This window comes from Argentina silus (genome assembly GCF_951799395.1).
Source record: "Argentina silus genome assembly, chromosome: 2".
Classification (NCBI taxonomy): Eukaryota; Metazoa; Chordata; class Actinopteri; order Argentiniformes; family Argentinidae; genus Argentina; species Argentina silus.
In genome coordinates, this window is record NC_139656.1 from 10,709,285 (window position 1) to 10,729,353 (window position 20,069).

At 40.6% G+C, this 20,069-nt stretch overlaps 1 protein-coding gene across 1 annotated transcript in view; it reads right to left on the reverse strand.

Annotated features, from left to right (window-relative positions):
- Positions 1–1,100: 1,100 nt before the first annotated feature.
- ncam1a (neural cell adhesion molecule 1a) overlaps positions 1,101–20,069 on the reverse strand; it is a 164,941-nt gene continuing 145,972 nt past the window's right edge. Inside the window, exons 14-18 of the mRNA XM_083665517.1 lie at positions 16,742–16,866; positions 16,152–16,332; positions 7,036–7,243; positions 6,422–6,538; positions 1,101–1,335 (exon numbers count right to left, since the gene is read on the reverse strand). Coding sequence (XP_083521643.1) covers positions 1,209–1,335; positions 6,422–6,538; positions 7,036–7,243; positions 16,152–16,332; positions 16,742–16,866 — 758 coding nt within the window. The 3' untranslated portion in view covers positions 1,101–1,208. The remainder of the gene's footprint in view (positions 1,336–6,421; positions 6,539–7,035; positions 7,244–16,151; positions 16,333–16,741; positions 16,867–20,069) is intronic.

A 20,069-nucleotide genomic window follows, 5' to 3' on the forward strand; every position in this document is an offset into this window, starting at 1 on the left:
CAATCACGAAATCAAAAGTGCTGTTCGTAACAAGCACAGTATTCTTATGTTATGGGACAAAGCCATTGAAAAGGGGGAATAAATAGGACCGTTGCTAGGCTCTTTTAAGGGCTTCTGTTTGTACATTCAGTTACTACCACTCATATTCGGCCTTTGATTATATAATTCTCCCATAAGCCAAACTGGAAGGCAGTGCTACTCTGTGTGCCCATCTTTCCGCGTGAACCCTTTGGATCTGCAACAGTTTGGGGTGAAAGGTGAACCAGAAACCCGCCAAGTTTTGAACAGGTCCAAAGCACATCTAATTAAGACTTAATGAAGAGGATATAGAGGTGTGTGTGAGAGAGAAAATGTGTGTTCTTATATTTGCCAAAATAAAACAAAACATAAACAAAAAAAAAGAATCTTAGAGTGATAAATTGCGTAACTCTAACTGCCAACTCTGACCTCTATTTCTGTGGAATGATAATATCATCTTTCTGCGGTGTCTTCTTTTGTTTTTGTTGTGTCTACACAATCTTGGACAGAGTAACACAGTGGACACATTCAATAACAAAAAGTAAACCAAAAAAAAAGACAACGACATATGGAGAAATAATTTCACAAAGAAGGCATGCTAATGCTCTCTCTCTAATCCTGGAAATTACACATGAAAAACAATGATAAAATAAAAGGCAATTACGTCTGCACATTATTTAAACACAACAAAACATTTAAAGGTACCCATAATCCATTAAGAGTGGAAATAATGATGGCAATACTGCATAATAAAGAGAACATAACTGGAAATAGTGTTGGTAATGTATTGGGTTTATGTGTGTGCACATTGTAAAGGCATTGTTCTGAAGTAAAGCTACAATCCTGATAGACTGATATTTAGCTTCTGTCCCACATGACTGGTAACTTTGATGTTACATACAAAAGGAGACAAGGAGAGTGAACTAGAGGTAAGGATTTTCCTTCTTTTCTGTGAACAAAGAGAAAAATGACAAAAGAAATAACAGATAAAGAACGAAATAGAAAAACACTAAGGCAGGTGCATGAGGTCTTATTCCGCTCTACACGTCTAACAGACTCATCTTTTGTTCAGAGAACTCAGAAGACACTGAAGAAAGACCCTTTTTGAGCTTTTTTTATCATTTGATGGGTGGTGTGTGACGTTTTCTGGAGGTCTGTGACTGTGGCTCGGCCCCCCCTGCTGGTGAGGATCATGCTTTGCTCTCGTTGCCGTTTGTTTGGGCAGCTTCGTTGGGGACTGTCTTCACCTCAGAGGGAGCTTTCTTCACCTCTGTCTCCGTCTCGGGTTTACTTTTATCGTCGGTCACGATCTTACTGCTGGAGGGAAAGAGAGAACCACACAAACAAAAAGAAAGAAAGATCCTTTTAGTGATGAATTCCAAAGCTCTCGTAGCAACTGTCTGTTTTAATCTGTCTTTTGTCTCTTTTGAAAAAAAAAGAGAAAAACGTGCTTGAGCTTTTCAGGGAATTTGTTTTCTCTGGAACCAAATGTGTTTCACACATAATAGGATCCACTCTGCTATCCTATCCTGACATCAAAGACAGCCAGACGGATGTCACAGCTGTTTTCATGGGACAATGCATGGTGATATGAGAGATGAGAGAGCAAAGGTACAGTACAGTACAATGCAGAATGGCACACTTGAACACAACAGAGACACGGTAAAGGCTTAGAGGATACAGACGTTCTGGATTGGGTTGCACATTAAGTCACTGAATGTAAAAATGGCACCTTAACAAAAATAGCACTTTGTTATCTCTGACCCTTCTGGTTTAGTAGCCACTGAATCTGTTAGATTTTTTTTTATCCCTCATTCTCTCCAAAAATGTAAGTAAAATACAAAAGTCTTATCACAGTGTCTGAAATGTAGCCTAATCATGCAATGTCATACATTTGCTTCCGATTGTACTTTGTTAGAGTAATTCAATGAAATTAATTTGAACTTTTATCTCCTCTGATGTGACAAAGCAGTCTTAGTCTACTCACAGCAAATTGTCTTTCCCCATTTGATTACTCAAGGGTTAGTTTGTATTGATTACTCAAGGGTTAGTTTGTATTGATTGGCTGTCAAGGGAAAAATCACTTCTAGGCCTGCATTTGTGATCCAAATCATAACTGCTAACAAGTGATACGAGATAAAGCTGTAGAGCAGAGAATCCACCTCTGACTCAGCATGAGTGTCTATTTCATCTATGTACTTTGGTTTGTCTATGCTAGAACTTTCCCTGACCATTAGCACCATCACGTTCACGTTGAGACAATAGTCTTCAAGCATGCTACTCAGGTAAACAACAACTACCTAATAAAGTGATTTACTTATTTTTGGACTTCTCTAGAGTGGCAAATTTAGATGATGAACTCTGAGGCTATCTGGGCATGTACAGTATAGGACTCATCCTCTACATGAAGCGTGTTTAAGCATTCTACATACAGTGGCATGGCACCATATCATAACTAGGAAAAAAGGTATAAAAGAAAAAAACATTGGAGCACTCATGAACAGAAGGACACACTGAAAGAGTCAACAAAGAAGTCGGTGACTGATCACTGATAAAGGCATGACATGAGTTACACTAGTCCCAACCATTAGCCACACAGAGGCGTTGTGGGACATTGTAACGTAATACTCTTTCACTACACTTATCTACACAATCCAATTGGTGTTGCTGGGCTTTGTTGGAGTCCCCAGGGAGTTTGCTGGTACTGTCAAGTCAGACCCCACAGCAGGTAACTGATCCAAGCAATTTCGGTTTGATCACGACAGCGGGCCCAACTTCCATTACCTTCACCACAATGAAACTCTCTTGAGAGGGCTGCCACTGCCCGCTGTGGGTGCCTGGCCATGCATACGGGTGCAATTGACAACAACATCCCTGACGTGTGGAACAGTGGGCACAAAAAAGTTCCATTGGTGAAAAGGAGCACAGAGTGTGGTGTCAAGGCTGAAGCACTCCAGTGGAAAAACCGCAGGCAACCTTCAACCTGGCAAGGACAGAGCTATTATAGAAGACATTTTGTCACCTCAGGATAGGGTTGGCTGTCAGAGGTCTGGTTGCTGTATCAACCTGTGGTTTTCTTTGTCAGAGAGCACCGTCATGATAAAATTACCAAGTTGGCCGACAGGGGAATAAGTCACAGGGTCATTGATCTCAGTGCTGACTGACCTTGGCAGAAGAGAGAACAGGAATGGCATCAACAGGGCTTTTGATACTAAGGTTGAAACTAAGGTTGGCTTTGAAAAAACAACTCAGTATCCCATCACAACAAGAACACCCAAACAAATGGCAAGGCAGCAAATTAGCTTCTAGACCAATCAGGTGCAATTGATGGTGCAGTTGGCGTAGTGTGGGTATTACAAGGGAGCAGACAGATCCTGCCCAGTTGAGTGGTTGGTTGTTTGTTTTAGCACCCAGATGCCGAGGGGCAGCTATGCCTGCCAGCTGCACTATAGCTGTGTGTCAGCTGGAAAGGAGAGCTCTGTGTGTGTGTGTGTGTGTGTGTGTGTGTGTGTGTGTGTAGGGAGGATTTGTTTGAAGCAGGTTGAGTTGTCCTGCTGTCCCGCTGTTTCCTCCAGCCAGGTAAAACAAAAACAAATCCCTGGTTCTGTAGGGTGGAGTGGCACTGTTTGCTTTCCATAATGATTAAAGCGGTTCACATGGGGATCCTTCCCATGGTACCCTGGTGTTTAGAGCTGACAGCAACAGTCAAAAGAGCTGGGAGGCAGTGAAGGAGAGAATAGAAAAGGAGGGGCAAACAAACCACTGAGCTATGAAAAAGCAAAAGGCAAGGAAGAAACAAAAGTGTCTTGTAAATATTTTACGAGGGGTCAACCCCATTTATCCCCGGCAGGACATCTTTATCTCCAGTCAAGTTTGGCACGAGGGTCTGCCGCTGCACAGGCCTGGGGGTGCTAAAGAGGCCAAACATTTACGCATGCTCACCACTGCCAGAATGCAGATGAACTCAACTAAACTGCCTGTATTGTTACAGTATTGTGATTGAGAAGAATTGAATGACAAAAACATCCTAGAAGACTCTTGTCAGCATTGAAACTTTGTTGATTTGATGATGTCCAATGACAAGTTCTGAGGGCTTTCCTTCAAAAAGCCCTGGGGGCTTTTGTCATAGCAAGCCTCATATCTAAGTCAAATCTAAGAAAAATCTAATGACTATTCATCAACATCACGACAGCCCTCTATTATACTCTTGGATTGTATGGTCAGATCAGTATTCTGTAGCATTGGATGGCAAAGAGCGTATTCTATCCCCAGGAGGAGACGGAGTCCTCAGAAGAGACGCTCAGTAATCCTGTAAGCCTGCAAGATGCCTGACAAGAGTTGCGGTTTGGAGCACCGAAGACAAATCACAGTGGAGACCAGAGGGAGGTTGATGATTCAATCGCGTAAAAGTTATGAAGACAAATCTCCCAATTGACGAATCTTGTTTTATCATGGTGATACTGTTGACGAGAGCATGTTTGGAAGGATACATTAACTCCCCATAATTCATCACTGATGTCTTCCCTCTTTGGTTTGGAGTGTTATGTGAGCAAAGAGTGGGATGAAAGAAAGAGGGTATTCTTTCATCAGTTGACTGGGGAAAGCTCCTGGAATATTTCTCCACCAAGCCTGCCTATGAAACTTAAGGTTTGTCTGAGATAAGATCTAAGGGACTCCACTGAGGAAAAAAGGAAACTAAAAACTCTCTGTACTGCTGCTGATCATAATGGCTTTGTGTTGTTGTAATGAAGTAGGATTCTTTTCAGGAGATACTGTAGCAGAGAACAATTTTGGCAGGAATATAAGGACAATAATTCTGTTGTTTCCATGTAAGGGTTGCTATCCATCAGACAAGGTAAAACTTGAATGATATAGCATGACAAGACATGTAAATACCCTCAATATCATGGCTGAATGCCACATGGCAGAAGTAAATATTTTTGAGAAAAATAAAAATTATATTCAACTATTTTTATCCCCCAAGGCAATGGGGCTACATTAGTTGCTGCAGTGATACTATAGTGTAGTGATTCCATGTCAAAGCAAAGTTGTTAGTGAGAAAGAGAAGAAAGAAGGTTGCCCACACAAAAAGAACAGATACAGAAAACAGTGGGAGGTGGTGGAGGAGGGTGGAGGAGGTGGTGGTGGTGGGTGAGTAAGGACAGACATACACTAACAGACATCTCTAAGAGAAAGAGGGGGGGTCATACTCTTCCTGGGCTGGTGCGGGTGGAGCAGTGGAGTCTGCCAGGGGTTCGGTGCCTTTGCCCAGGGCACCAAGCACATCCTTGGTCAGGCTGTCTATCTGTAATTCGTTCTGGGAGGGTTTGGCTGAGCTGTCGGTGGGGCTTTTGACGGGTTCAGACTGGCTCTGTGGCACATCAGTTTTGACTGAGGCGGGGGGCTTAGGGTCAGATGAGGGTGTGGTCTTAGTAGGGGCAGGGCAGTCGCTCAGGTCGACTAGGGGTGCGATGTCAGATTGGGCGGCATGCTGGGGGACAAGGGCAGGGCTTGAGGTAGCTTTGGGTGTGCTGGACTGAGGGATAGGGGCAGGGGTGCTTTTGGGGGAGGCCTTGGGGGCAGCTTTGGTTTGGGCTGGGGTGGGCGTTGAGGCAGCTATGCTTGAGGTTAGAGTGGTGCTTTCACTAGCTGGGCTGTTCTGGGCCGTGCTAAAGGTCTCAGTGACAGGATCAGAGTTAGTGGCGACAGAGGGGAGCAAGTCTACCACCGTGGCGGTGGAGTCAGCAGCGTGCCTGAGAGGAGAGAGAGGACCCGTAGAGCCAAGAGATAGAGAGAGAGAACAAGAGAAGGGAGGGGTAGGAAGGGGAGGCCAAGGCACAAACACACGTCCAGAGTAAGTGCTACATGCGGTGATAAAGCAAATAACTAGAGATTCAAAATGTTAACAAAACAATCTGTGCAGTAAGGAAAACACATACACACAAACTCTAAACTATGCAAACTAAAGCAAATTAAATCCAAACTAGGTGATAAAGGGTCTAGCGTAGAGGTAACGAAGTGTTTAAAGCTTATACAATGCCACTGTTTGTTACCATTAGCTTAAGCAAAAAACATTAGCAATACCAAGTCTTGAAAACCATTCTTGCATGCCTTGATTTTGCTACAATGTAGTGAACGTCTTCACTCTAGCTAACAAACCTCTCTCCAAGTACAGTACACTATGACAGGAAACACAAGATCAAAGCACTTAACTGTGGTCACCACAGGATATCATAAGCAAAGAGGAACCATGTACCACATTACCTGTAAGCTAAGAGGTCTTGTCCTAAGTCAAAATATGTGTGTCATCTTATCTGTATATATTATATCCATGGTGGACAGACTACTGATTTGCTGAATATACAGGTCATCGTCTAGCCATGGCCAGGGGTGGTGTACTCACTCTGGCTCGGTCAGAGGGGTGGTCTCATTGGGCTCTGTGGGTCCACCCCCTTCATGGTTAGGAGTGCGCTCCTCCTCTGTCCTCACCTCCACAATGGGCTCCTTCGATTCATCCTTCCTGTAAGCAGGACACAAGGAGGTTATCAGGGAGACAGACACAAACGCACATCCAAATGGCAGTCAGTCTCCTTGGTCCCAGTCCCAGTCCCAGTCCCAAAACTGGATTTTCATTGCCAAGCTGTCTAAAAAACAGCTTGGTTCATGTTCATAGCTATATAGTAAGCTTTGATACAGCCTGACCATCTATGGTAATTTCTTAAAAACATCTATTTTTCTATCAGATTCTATAACCAAATTAAATAGTACTAATTTCAACTAGGACTTATGGACACATGGGGTGACAGTTTGACAGCACAAAATTACGAAGAATATAGCGGCAACGGCAACAAAAATCCACACAGCACTACAAAACAAGTTAGATTAGAATACTGGATATTTGAAAAGCACTGGGTGGATTGCATATTCCGGATGCATTATTCGGACCGGGCACTTAGAAAGTGCATGCTGCACATCGTGAGCCAGAAGGAGACCAGGGGAAAGAGAGGAGAGACTCACGTGAATGCCGCGTTGCCTTCCTCAATGTCCTTGCTCTTGGCTCCGGGACCGGACTTGCCGCAGAAGTTGACTGCGATGCACATAAGAAGGCCACATTTGTTGAGGAAGTAGCAGGTAACGTCAACACCCACAAGCAGCAGAATGAAGACCACGATGAGGATTCCCACGATGGCCCCCGTGCCCAGGCCTGAGCTGCCACCGATGGCATCTGGAGGCAAGGATATAGAGAGAAAGAAGAAAAAGGAGGAAGAGGGAGGGAGGCAGAGAAAAAGTTAGAGAAAGGGAGAGGAAGAGGGAGAGAGATACTGAGTCAAGCTTTTATCCACAACCTTTCATTCATAACTTGAAACTGTAAGACTTCAACCTTCTAGGCCTCAATTGTGTTGCTTTGCTTTCAGCAGGTTCTGGGGCCAAATCATTACTTATTCTATAAACAGAACAGCATACCAGTCCAATGGTGTTAAGCACACCAAAACACCATACTGTACATGATTTGGTGCTTGTTTTCGTTTATCATATTTGAATTCTTGAAATAGATTAATGAAGTGCTCTTCATGCCGCACACACTTGAGCCTACAGAAATATCACAATCATATTAGTTATATTAAACTGATAAACAACTGACAACAACACATATCTAAGTTAATGTGTTAGACACAGTGCATGTATCAGCCATCTATAGTACTATATTAAGAGGTGAGCTGATACATACTGTATAGCGCCTATATACTGTAGGGAAACAAACTAGACATGCCCATTTCAGATGACCTGCTACGCTAATCTAATCTAAAAATCAAAGAGGCAAACTATAACTGTATCAATCAAATAATTCTGTTGATTTCACATAAAAGTCAATAACCTAGTTCATGTCACCAACGCTTTCCAAAAAACCCCATATAGCACCAACCCTTTCCAAAAAAACCCACATAGCATTAAGTAAAGATGTTCTCTTGATATCATCACTTCCTGTATATGTGTAAAGGCTTTATGTTGCTTCCACTTGCTCATTTTTATGACTTCATGCTGACAGTGTAAACATACGGCAGTAGAGAACAAATTGACAATTGTGCAAATTAGTTTCAGTCTCTTTTACATACATCAGCACACACAAAATGCATACATAAACCAACAATTGAAATAAGAAATCAGAAGCTAGGGAAAGGGTTGTGTTTTCAGGGGGCAAAACACAAGCTACTTACCAGAAATTAACAAGTTAATATCCAGGAATATGTCAAATAAAACAACAATATTGCTCCACTACAAAGGATGAGCATGTTTCCAAACTCTATACTCTGTCTCGAACAAACAACATTACACACACACACACACACACACACACACACACACACACACACACACACACACACACACACACACACACACACACACACACACACACACACACACACACACACACACTCATGAACAGTGTCAATAGAAGCTATTAAACCATCTACAGCATTACTGACAGATAACAGATGCATGATTAACACTAAATTAATAACAGCAGTTTGTGTCAAATCAATCTCACATTTGCAGCTAATTTGCATGCAGTGTAAACAAGTGTATTTGGACTGTGGTTTATTTGACACAGTAAGGTCGACTACAGTACAAAGATAGAGTATTTTCCCACTGGTGTTAGCTCTGTTAGTGGTCAAATATGAGACAATGGGCCTCATGCAGCAACATTCTCTTAAATATCTTTAATATTTTCTCTTAATTCTCTGTTAAGAGAAAAAATAAGAGAAGAGAAGAATAAGAGAAGTCAACATCAGATGCACCAAACGTTCTTCACCGCCCAAATCTGCTCTTACCCAGGTGAGCTGAATGATGAATCCCACTTGATCATACATTGGAGGCGCGTGCCCGATTGTTTGTATTAGCATAGGTAACGTCCCCTAAACACTACATAAGGGCAGGTGTGGAGGCACGGGATTTGACCGGAGAGCGTTTCGCCTAAATTGAGGCTCCAGAGTATTACACAAATCTAAAAGCAGTGCTCTTGGCAATCTGAAACGGCCCAGCAGCCATTCATCCGTCTCATCAAATAGATCTGTGCGATCTCTAAAAACGCATTGTCTGCGTACGGCCTGGATGGCCAAAGCATCTAAGAGCAGTCTGTAAACCATTCAGATGCTGAACGCACGCAATATCATCCAAGGTTTGTTTTAAGTCTTAATTGGGATCAATAGACCAATAGTATTTCTTTAGCCCACGAATTTAATAATCCAATCATTATAATTGCTCTAAAACATATGATAATCTAAATTTGATTATATTATATTCATCCTCAAATTTAAAACGTATGTTTCCTTGCGTTAGACAAACAATTTGTGGACTGTGAAAACGAGATGTTTTTTTCTTATCTTGGTAAGAGTGCTCTCGACCACTCGTAAAATGTTCTCTTACCTAAGAGAAGAGCAAAAATAAGAAAACATTGGTGAATCCCAGAAATCAATGGATACAAACAAAATAAGAACAAATCGTGGATACGAACAAAAATAAGAGGAAATTTGTTCGTTTTTCGCTTCCTGCATGGGGCACAATGATTAGCCTGAATTAATGGGAAACAAGGAATCCTGAATTTGGAATTACTAGTTCTTATCTAATTGAGAACATTATGCCACTTATACACAACATTTTTCTCACAGTAAAATATATCTAAATCAATATACTTCCCTCATCAAACAATGTACAGTGCCTTCGGAAAGTATTCAGACCCCTTCACTTTTTCCACATTTTGTTGTGTTATACACTCAATTTCCTATGCAAATCAGAGCTTATGTAATTAAGATATTAATTCCAACATGAACTATTTACATGAACTATTATCCTTGCATTAAGATGGACTCAATTCAACTTACTGAGTGATTTGTTGATGACATTTTTCAAGTTTAAGAGTGTCATAGCAAAGGGTCTGAATACTTATGTACATGAGGTATTTATGTATTTCAATTTTAATAAATGTACTGAAATTTCAAAAAATGTGTTTTCGCTTTGCCATTCTGGGGTATTGTGTGTGGATTGATGGAAAATTATTTTAATTTAATCCATTTTAAATTTAGTCCATAACACAACAAAATGTGTAAAAAGTCTCAATACTTTCCGAAGGCACTGTATGTTTAAGTTGGACTAACAAACCATCATGCAATTTCACCCCCAGTGTTCTCTTCCTAAGTTCAATGACTCACACAGGCATGAAGACTTTCATTAAACATTCAAGTGAAGTCCTCATTCCCATTTAAATGCATTGAGATTGTTAGGTTTCTGCTCCATCTTGTACTGTATTACAGCTTTCCCCCCAAATTACCAAGTTCTTATCTTACTGTAACACACACAGTGAATTTGGCAAACACTTTCCTACGTTTGCGCTCCAGGGCTTACAAATATGTGTAAGTAGACTGATTTGGACTAAATAGAAAGGATGTGTACCCTTATTCAAATTCACTCTGTATACATTGGTACATTTAAAGAGGAGGGATATTCTTTATGGCAGTAACACAAACTCAAACAAACACTTGATTAATGTATATGTGCAGTTGATGTGTCTTGTCAGTCCTAACTTTCATATATTTGTCGCTGATTTTCTTTATTCAAATGTAGTGAGCAAATTATGTCAATAACTACATTACATTTCCCTGAACACAATTAGTCATTTACTGGATATATGTTACAACAGAAAGTTATAGTTGAGAATATTGACAGCAACAGACAAGAATCCAGTAGACCTACATATACCAAAAAATATGTTGTTTAAAATAGGAAAATCAAGCAAAATGTTCTCCAACATTATATTATAATTTCACTATTCTACATTACACCTCCAGCGGGATGGGGTGCTGTTAGTTTTAGGAAACTGGTAAAAATGTACAAACTTTGACACATGCAAACATAACTCATATCATAAAGAGGTTGAGATTGGAGTCAAGATGGATAACCAGGGCATAAATCCCTATAAGACAAGCATGGAGTGCCATGTGACAGCCGTGAGCTTTATGCCTCTGATGAAATAGCTTAGATTATAGTTGTTGACATAACCCTCATATGAGTGCAGCAAATGCATGAGAGGGAAGTGCTGAATTATTAATGACATGCACCAGGGAGCTGAAAGAAAAATGCATTCCATCGACTGCTGCAGTGCCATGGAACAACTTTCCAGAAAGTCCTGATAAATCACAGTCCTGCTCCAAGTGGCAGTGAGCAACAATTAAAAACCTTTTGCAAAGTTTTAGCACCAGGTACAGTAGCAACAATAGCAATCTCTCAGCCAGTCACTCTATTTGCAATCTCTCTTTATGTTTCTCGGTAAGACCCAAGGTCAAAGCTTTGAGAAATGAACGCCTTGCGTCCTTACACACTGAGAAGAGATTGAGAACTATAAGACCTTCTCTGAAGAGAGACAGAGAGACGGAGGGGCCCATTGTCCATCTCATCTTCTCACACTGATTGTCCATATTCTCACAAATTCTCTATAATGTTAAGTCACCCTCTGTGGCACCGCTCCCACTGGCAGTTCTTTATTTACCACAATGGCTAAGAGTGAGAGAAAGCATTTTCTCACAGTGTTTACTTGCCAGGCAGAGCAGTGGTGGATGTTTTTTCCGGCAGCTCCATCTGCATTTTAACAAGTGTGATAAAACACATTAAATGTTTCAACACTGAGGTGGCTGGCTCTCAGATCATTCTCGGGAAGGGGAAAAATACAAATCCATGCTGTGTCAGCACGGAACATATTTGTTACAGACTTGTCAGGTGTTTGCTGCAAATTTCCTGGCAACCTGCAGTTAGATAAGAAACAGAATATATTGGGAAGGAACACAGTCAATAAAGCCTGTTGCAAAAAGTCTCTAAGCTAAGGCTAACTATATAAGTACATTTCGGTAAGTGAAATTACTTAAAGGCAGATTCAGGACTATAACTGAGGAAATTCATTAAATCAACCAAGATGGATTAATAAAGATGTGCATGTGCACTTTTTCAAGTTTCCCAAATGGTAGCAAAGTATGGTATGAGCTTATGTAAGTTACAACAAGGATCAAAACATTAACAGGTGGACACCCAGAGAGGTACTATAATGAGAATACCGTGTGACCCTTGTTATCTCAAGAGAGTTAGCTATCCTTACTTGATTCAAAATCTTGATTACTAAGAAGGCAACAGTTGTAGTATAAACTCAATCTTAACCCTACAGTATTACTTAAGAAAACTTGGCTAACATTTACAAAGAGTAGTGATTACAGTACATGTATAAAAGAAGAGCCAAACAATGGGATTGGCACATGCGAACCCAGGAGCCAAACTCCAGGCGCATCACTTTATTACCTTCCGAGCCAATTTAAAAATGGGGGGAGCAAAACTGTAAGAAGACTCATCACAAAATGCTAATCTGAGTTTTGAACAAAGGAACATCCATCTCTCTTTCTCATAAGGGTGTTCTCAGTGCAGCCAGGCTTTAGAACATATCCTAACCCTGGTTTAAAACCCCTATATGGGCCAACCGTGATATAAGACACTTTGTTATAGCTTCAGATAAGCACAAAATATGGGCTAAAACAAACTTAGCATTACTGAGGATGAACAGTCAACAGAATTCAGCACTGTATCACACGCTTGCATTTCAGAATGTAAGTCTCTAGAGCTCTAGACGTTATTTTTCTCCAAAATGTAGTAGTAGTAACACTATCATATCTTCTTAAAACCTACAATGATTACAGCATGGAAACACACTGGTATGTACTGTACTTACAAAAATGTGTTGTAGAATATAATAATTTCACATTATTGAAATTGACTGACATAGACTCTTAATGTTAAACAGCTATAGCATTAATTTTGAGCATTTTCTTCAGGTAAAAAGAGAACAAAAAGATACAACCAAAAGAACATCCTATATTTAGTTCTGAAGATCTTTTGAAAAGATTATGTACACTTATGTCACAATACATGAATTGAATAACCTTCTCATGACAATTGGCAAGGCATACGCTTGTCCCTCATAACAACACCTTTCAATATGAGCCTTGTGACCAAGAAAAGAAAACAGAAAAGAGTAAGATGTCTTGAAATCTTAATGGTTAATGTCAACCAATACAAAACTCCTCTGCAAAGTGTGCCTTTCCTGTTATGTAAAGCCGGAACAATGGCAATTGAAGCTTGTATCCAAATACACAGAAGGTAGGCACAGCTTTTTCTACAACGTCCCCATTTCGTGACATAACAAAAGTCTCTCAAAAATCCATTTTACATATGCATAATAAACATTGATGACAAAAAAATCAAAGACATTCAGAATGATATAAGTACCAAGCACCCCATTTTAACCCCTTAACAATAAACTGATATCTTGATCCTTTGTCTTTTTTTCGTGTGTGTCTGCACAAGGGTCAGAAGGCATAGAAAACAAAGGGGTCTGGCCGAGATTTCAAAGGCCAGGCTATCCTCTCTCCTTGAACAAGACCCAGTTTATGAGAGCCAGAACACAGTCAGCATGGAGAGCATGAGAGATGCCAGAGTGTACGTCACACACGAGCAGCCAAGGGTAGCTGAGGCCACAGATACAACCATACCACAGAAAATACACAGAAGATTGTTCAAAGTGATATTCACAGCAAAATGTGAAGAAAAAACATTACACAAAGAAATAAATGTGTGTGTATGAAAATGATATGGTCCAGAGGTGCCCAAGATCACACATGAAGACAGGACAAGAAGGGAACGGGAAGTGGGAGAGAAATAGGGAGAGAGGGAGAGAGAAAAAAAGAGAGAGATAGAAAATAGGTCATAAATACAGAAACGCAAGTTTGAAAGGTTAATTGAGACTAAATGAAGGAATAAAAAGGAAATCCAAGGAAGTTAAAGGATCAAAGTAAAAAAAAAAGCCATAGCATGTTAGTAGCACAGCAAATGACACAAGTATCACAGCAAGCAAGTGTGAAAGGTTACAGAAAGGTCAAAAGTGATGGGTAATGGTTGACAGTGAAAGATACATTTAAAAACACATACTGTATAGGACAACCTCCCTGGCATATCAACAACTTTTTTAATCACAGTGCAGGTTATACTGAGATCTTTTCAAAGAGCCAAGCACCTGTATGCAAGAGCACATCCAGGCGACTGAGTAGATTTCATCTAATTCTCCATGGCAGGGAGAGTTGCCCAAGCAAAAGACACATTCAAACTCAAACTGATTACAAGGTCAAGTCCATGAAAAATGCCACATGGGATGGATGAATGAGTGATCTCATGTTAATTAAACTGTAAAAGTTAATTGCTTTTAATATATTAGCATTACTCCATGTCAACCTTAGCTTGGGAGATTTGGATTGGTAAATTTTGAACTGCAACGACCCTGGCTACTAAGCGCGCTCAAAATCCACTGATATCAAAGTCTCCAAGAGACAAGCAATCACATGGGTCTACACTGTCCTTAAATTCCAACATTTCCTTTTGACTTTAACTTTACCCACAATAAAGTTTACTTTCCGGGTACTGTAAATATAAATGTATATTTCATATGAAAATAAAAAAGCAACCAAAAATGTAGAAGTAAACTTCATATCATATGCACACACCTGTATTCAAAGAATGTGTTGCAGTGCCAATATATAACACAGAGCGAGCCCAGATGTATGACAGAAAGTCGTTGTTGATGTTGTGCCTAAAAATACCCCCCCCCCCGCGTTTTTTCCTCAAACGCCCACATGCTTTTCATAAAAGTGACTGCCATTGCCATTGGCACTGCAACGAGTGTGGCAGAAATACTCAAAATTAAACATGAAATAAATAAGTGAATAAAAAAGGACTTTGACGGTGTCCATGTGAACCTGCTCTGGCGGAATAATGAGTGATCCAAACCTCCCAGTGCTATATGGCTGGTTCCCATCAAGTGCATGAGAAAAAGCCGGTCCCTGTGCCATGCACTGGCAGATGCCTGTTAGATCTCCAGTAATGCATTAACACATTAATCCTGTTGAAGCGTCACCATGCAATACAGGTTGCATCCCCACTGAGCCAAAGCACATATTCAGGTCAATAAATACCGTAGTGAGCCTGAACTGAGAACCATTAAACCTGGCTTTGGAAGAGAGAGATAGAGTGAAAGAGAGAGGAATGGGACAGCAAGATGGACAGAGGCTGACTTTTTATTCTCTTTTACGGACACATCAAAAAACCACTGAGTGTGAAAGATGAAAAGAGACAGATGAGCATGAAAAGAGAGAGAGAATTCAAAAAAGCGAGCAAAAAAGAGAAGGGGAGAGTGAGACCTTGAGATCGAGAGAAAGAGAGAGAAAAAAGATTCATCAAGGGAGAACACAAAAAGAAGAAAAGAGAGAGATAGAGAGAGACAGGTTCAGAGCCCAGGTTTGGTCAGTGGGGAGGCAGCCCTAAGTTAAAATGCAAACCTTTCAGACCAAACACTGTCAACAGAGAGCAGGCTGACCGTAACCATGTGACCACCCGTGGCAGAGGCTTGGTATGTACAGTAGGAGCTGAAGGCAATGTTCCAGGCCTGATCTGATCTGCTTGGGCATTATTGCTCACTAAACCTGTACCGCAATGTCAGCCGGAGAGGTTAGGCTGAGACAAGAGGACCGTGCTGCTGAGCTCTATCTATAGCAACCAAGCATCCCCAACGGTGATATTCCGTCCCAAACAGTGAATAAAACTGCCATGGTCTCTGTTCGATTCTATCTATCGTATCACCCCAAAACTACTGTATGTGCAATGGTGTGAGTGCAGACGGCAAAGTGTATCCAGTGTGATGAATGTGCTCCCTGAAGTACAGTAGCCCTGATGGGGGGGAATAACCTGCCATGTCCTAATCTGTCAATTTGTTCTCTTTTCCCAGACCTGTTTGGATCTCAATGACTTGGTAAGGAAATGAGGACTGCAACATCCCATTCAAAACAAGGATGAATGGAAATATTGTCAAACGGAATGGTAAACCAACAGGCTAGCCAAACAGGTCAGGACAGGGAAATGATAACTACATGTTGGGCTTGAACTCTCAAGGCCTAACTAAAAGCCCACTTGGGTGTAGGAGTTGGTATTGGGTCACGGTTGCAGCATCTCTGTTGGCAGTGTGTCCATGTGGAAAAGGGGGTCAGGGGCAGTACCTGGGATGGCGGTAGGCTCTGCTGCGGTCCTGAAGGAGAGGATGCCGGGCAGGGACTTGCCCTGCTGATTCTCGGCCACCACAAACACCTCGTACTCCGTGTTCCAGTCCAGACTGTTCAGCACCACGTACTCACTGCCAGAGGGCAGACGGATCTCTGGCTTCCAGTCTGAAACGTGCTTCTGAGGAGATCACAGAAGGGGAGGAGAGACACTCAATGATTGGGCCATCATAAATCCATTGCACACTGCTCATCTGTGTGAATTCATGCAGGCATTCAAACATACCTATCAGGCCATCAATGCATCTTCCCACTTACTTCAGTAACGAGTGTCTACATATCCATTTAGCAGAAACACAATGGAGATCTGTCATTCCATTTATTCAAGTTATCGGATCCACTCCATAAACTATCCATAAGCTTAAAATGTTAACATGCATTTTGCTTAATTTATATCATTAGAATAAATGAGGCCAAAACACATTTGAGAGAGTCTCTTGAATAAACAAAAAACATTCAAACAAACAAACAAACAAACAGGGGAAGAAAAACAATATCCACAGTATTACCTCCGCGCCCATCATACTCACAGGCCTGTATCTGACCAGGTAGTGCATAATGGGTGAGCCCCCATCATCCTGCTTGATCCAGTTGACCTTAAGAGCGTTGCCTGTGGTCTGCAGCTTGCTCTCCAATTTAGGGGGACTGGGCTCCCCTACATGGGAAAAATCAGGACACAGTGGTCAGCTACCATAGCTACTCTCAATATGCTCAGCTCAGTCTCCTACCCAGAGCCCTTAATGCATGTGAGATGACTGAGTACAGCTGGCCTCATTAACTTGTTTCAGTATAGCCCCACATCACTAATTCTCCCCTTGCTTCAGGAGGAGGATTATATTCCTCTCAAACCCAAGCCACTTTGGGACTACTCTATTAGTCACTATTAGTCAGTATTATATAATTTCTTGTGTTACTTATCTAACTGTCTTTCAAAACAAACAACCTGCATGACGTTTAGAAGCGATAAAATTAAGTCTTTGTCTCTCATAGACTCAAGGGCGGGTTATGATGGAGGGACAGCAAGTGTGAGTGGGCGGGTAAGGAAGACGGTGGCGAAATGTAATTCTCCTTCAGGAGCACCCTGTTATCTGGCCTGTCCTCCAGAGTAATGACAGGGACACAAGGTAATTAGCCCCCTCGCCTTGACATGTTACTCTATTACATTTAATAAAATGATCATGGTCCTGTGGGAGGGAGGGTCAGTGTGTTTGTTCCAGCCTGTGTGTGTTCCAGCCTGTGTGTGTGTGTGTGTGTGTGTGTGTGTGTGCCTTTAAGAATGTGTGTTTGAGTTGAATGATGTAAGCTCTTGAATTTACAGCTATGTCACCTCAGTCACAGGGGGTTGTAGGGAGGAGGCTCTAAGAACCGTAACTTATTAATCATGTATACTTTGGTTACACACAGTTAGCAGTGAATATGATATTAAAACAACTAATATAGAGCACTTATTAAAGCCCCAGCCTTTCACTACCCACTATCGCCAACTGTGGGGTGGCATCAGGTTCCAAATGACTGCAGCAAATACAGACAGATTTTTTTGGTTTTGGCTGATATCAAAGAGATAATTAACTTTACCTAACTTTTTTTGAAAATACTGTCTGAAATTTTCTAGCCAGACACCCTGACCTTGAGGTTGTATCTGATTGAAGCCTTTGAAGCTCACTGTCATACTTGAAGGAGCTTTGTTGCCTCTTATCAACCTGATGATATTTATTCACCAATGAACTGAGAGCAGGTCATTCTCACTGAGGGCAATAAAAGAGCAACAGCCAACAGCAATGTTGCCAGACATTCTCAAACATACCCAGAAAAGTGCCAGCAGAGATTTGTAATACTTTAGTTTCAACTATAACCCTGCCTGGCAGTTTATTTGGAGAAGAGTAACCTGTCTCCTTTGACTTCAGCAAAATTCAGGTAAAAAATATAAGAAATAAGAGAGAAAGATGAAAACTGGCCAACTTCTGACTCATCCTATCCAATGGATCTTGGCCTAAACCTCACTGTGTTCTACTTCATTAAATTCTTCATTAAATTCTATAATTAGATGATTCCCTGCTATGTCTGTTGCTATTTTTCCCTCTACATTTGCCCTGAAAAGTTGAGTATTGGTCTCTGTATTTTCACATGCAGGACATCTTCAATTCACCTTGCACGTATCACTACATTCATTCATAAAATGTACAGTTTATTAACATGTCCCTGATTCAACTATCGTAGTTTAATTGGATTTCAAACATAAATTGCTATTGCTATTGTTAATTAAGACACTTCTAAAATGAATTTGAGTTATTACACAATTTGTCAATCAAACATGCGTGAAGACACTTGATCCTGATCTTGGGTGATTATCTGATTACATTGCATTCCACAAGATAGTCTTGGAGTAAGCATGATTTGATGCTGTAATTGAAATAAACAGAGGTAGTGAAAAGAAAATCAGTAAAAATGGTGGCATGTAACAGAGAGTTATATTCATAGAATGTATCCAGTTATGAGCATCATTCCCAGTTAGGTGAGGTTTTCCAATTGCTAAGAAGGAAAAAGAGCCATTAGGGTTATACATGAATTAGAGATATTAACAAAAACATGCTCTACCATGCAAACACCATGTATTCAATATGTAGTGATTCTGGTATATTTTTGTATTTTGGTACTCATCAATTTATGACAGTCCACATTTTCATCTGATGCAACAATAATTCAATTATTATTATTTATTTTTTAAATGTTGTTTACTTTTTATATATAATAAAGGAATACCTTATATAGCTATTTCAAAATAGTATTGCTTAAAGTTATATTGCAGCTGAGATTATTTTTCATAACTATAGTACCAATTTCTGGACATTACATCAGACAAAATAGTTTGATGTTTCTTGATACATTATTCTAAATGACAAGATCTAACATGGATATCAAGCAAATCATTGTCTATATCAACAGATCAACTGGAATACATACAACTAAAGTGTGCAGTATCATCCATATCAAATTTCTCAATAACTTGTTTCTGCTCTCTCAAACACACTATATCCATTCCTAAGTGATAGGTCTGCTGTGCCCAAATGCATTGGAAACATTATTGTCACACCAGATGGTTTTAAAGGTACTTTAAATGTGACTTTTGTTTTTCAATCTGCATCAATACATGTGAATAACATTGGAGGCACATTGAATACAGACATCAACAGGACAGACATGCAGACAGGCCAGACCTTTCTGTCTGGTGAGACAGTAGAAACAAAAAGGGAGTAGGAGAAACAGGAGTGAACTTGCATGCATGCATTAATGTGGTGTGAATACCACTGTTAGTCCGTTCAAATAAGCATTCTGGGACAGTTTCTTTGGAAAAGGAGTCAAATCCATGGATGAGTAAGTCAATCCAGTTAAATAAATGTAATGGGTGTGCGATGCAGTTGGCAAAAAGTGATGGTTTCAATGCTGCTATTGTGATGTTTAGGGCTGAGGTGATGTGATTTTGCAAAGCGAAAGATAGGTTGTGTTCGCACATAAGGTTGTGATGGCAACGAGATAGGTTGTGATGGCAACGAGAGATGGCAATTTTACACCTGAGGCCCAAAAAACGATAAAAATAAATTGAGTCATCTAGTATAGAGGTCCACCATTTGCTTGTCTCCAACCACAGATTGTTTAATGCTCACTGATATTACCATATGGCAGATACATGTCACATACTTATAGCTTGTAATAAGGCAAAGTAAGGAAAATACTCTGCAGCTCTCAGAAAAGCGTGAGGCTCTGTAAAAACGTGATATGGCAGGTAAGCATAATGGCTGATCTTTAAAGAAAACAAAATGTATTACTGTAAGTAGTCTTACTATGAATGGTTGGAGATGA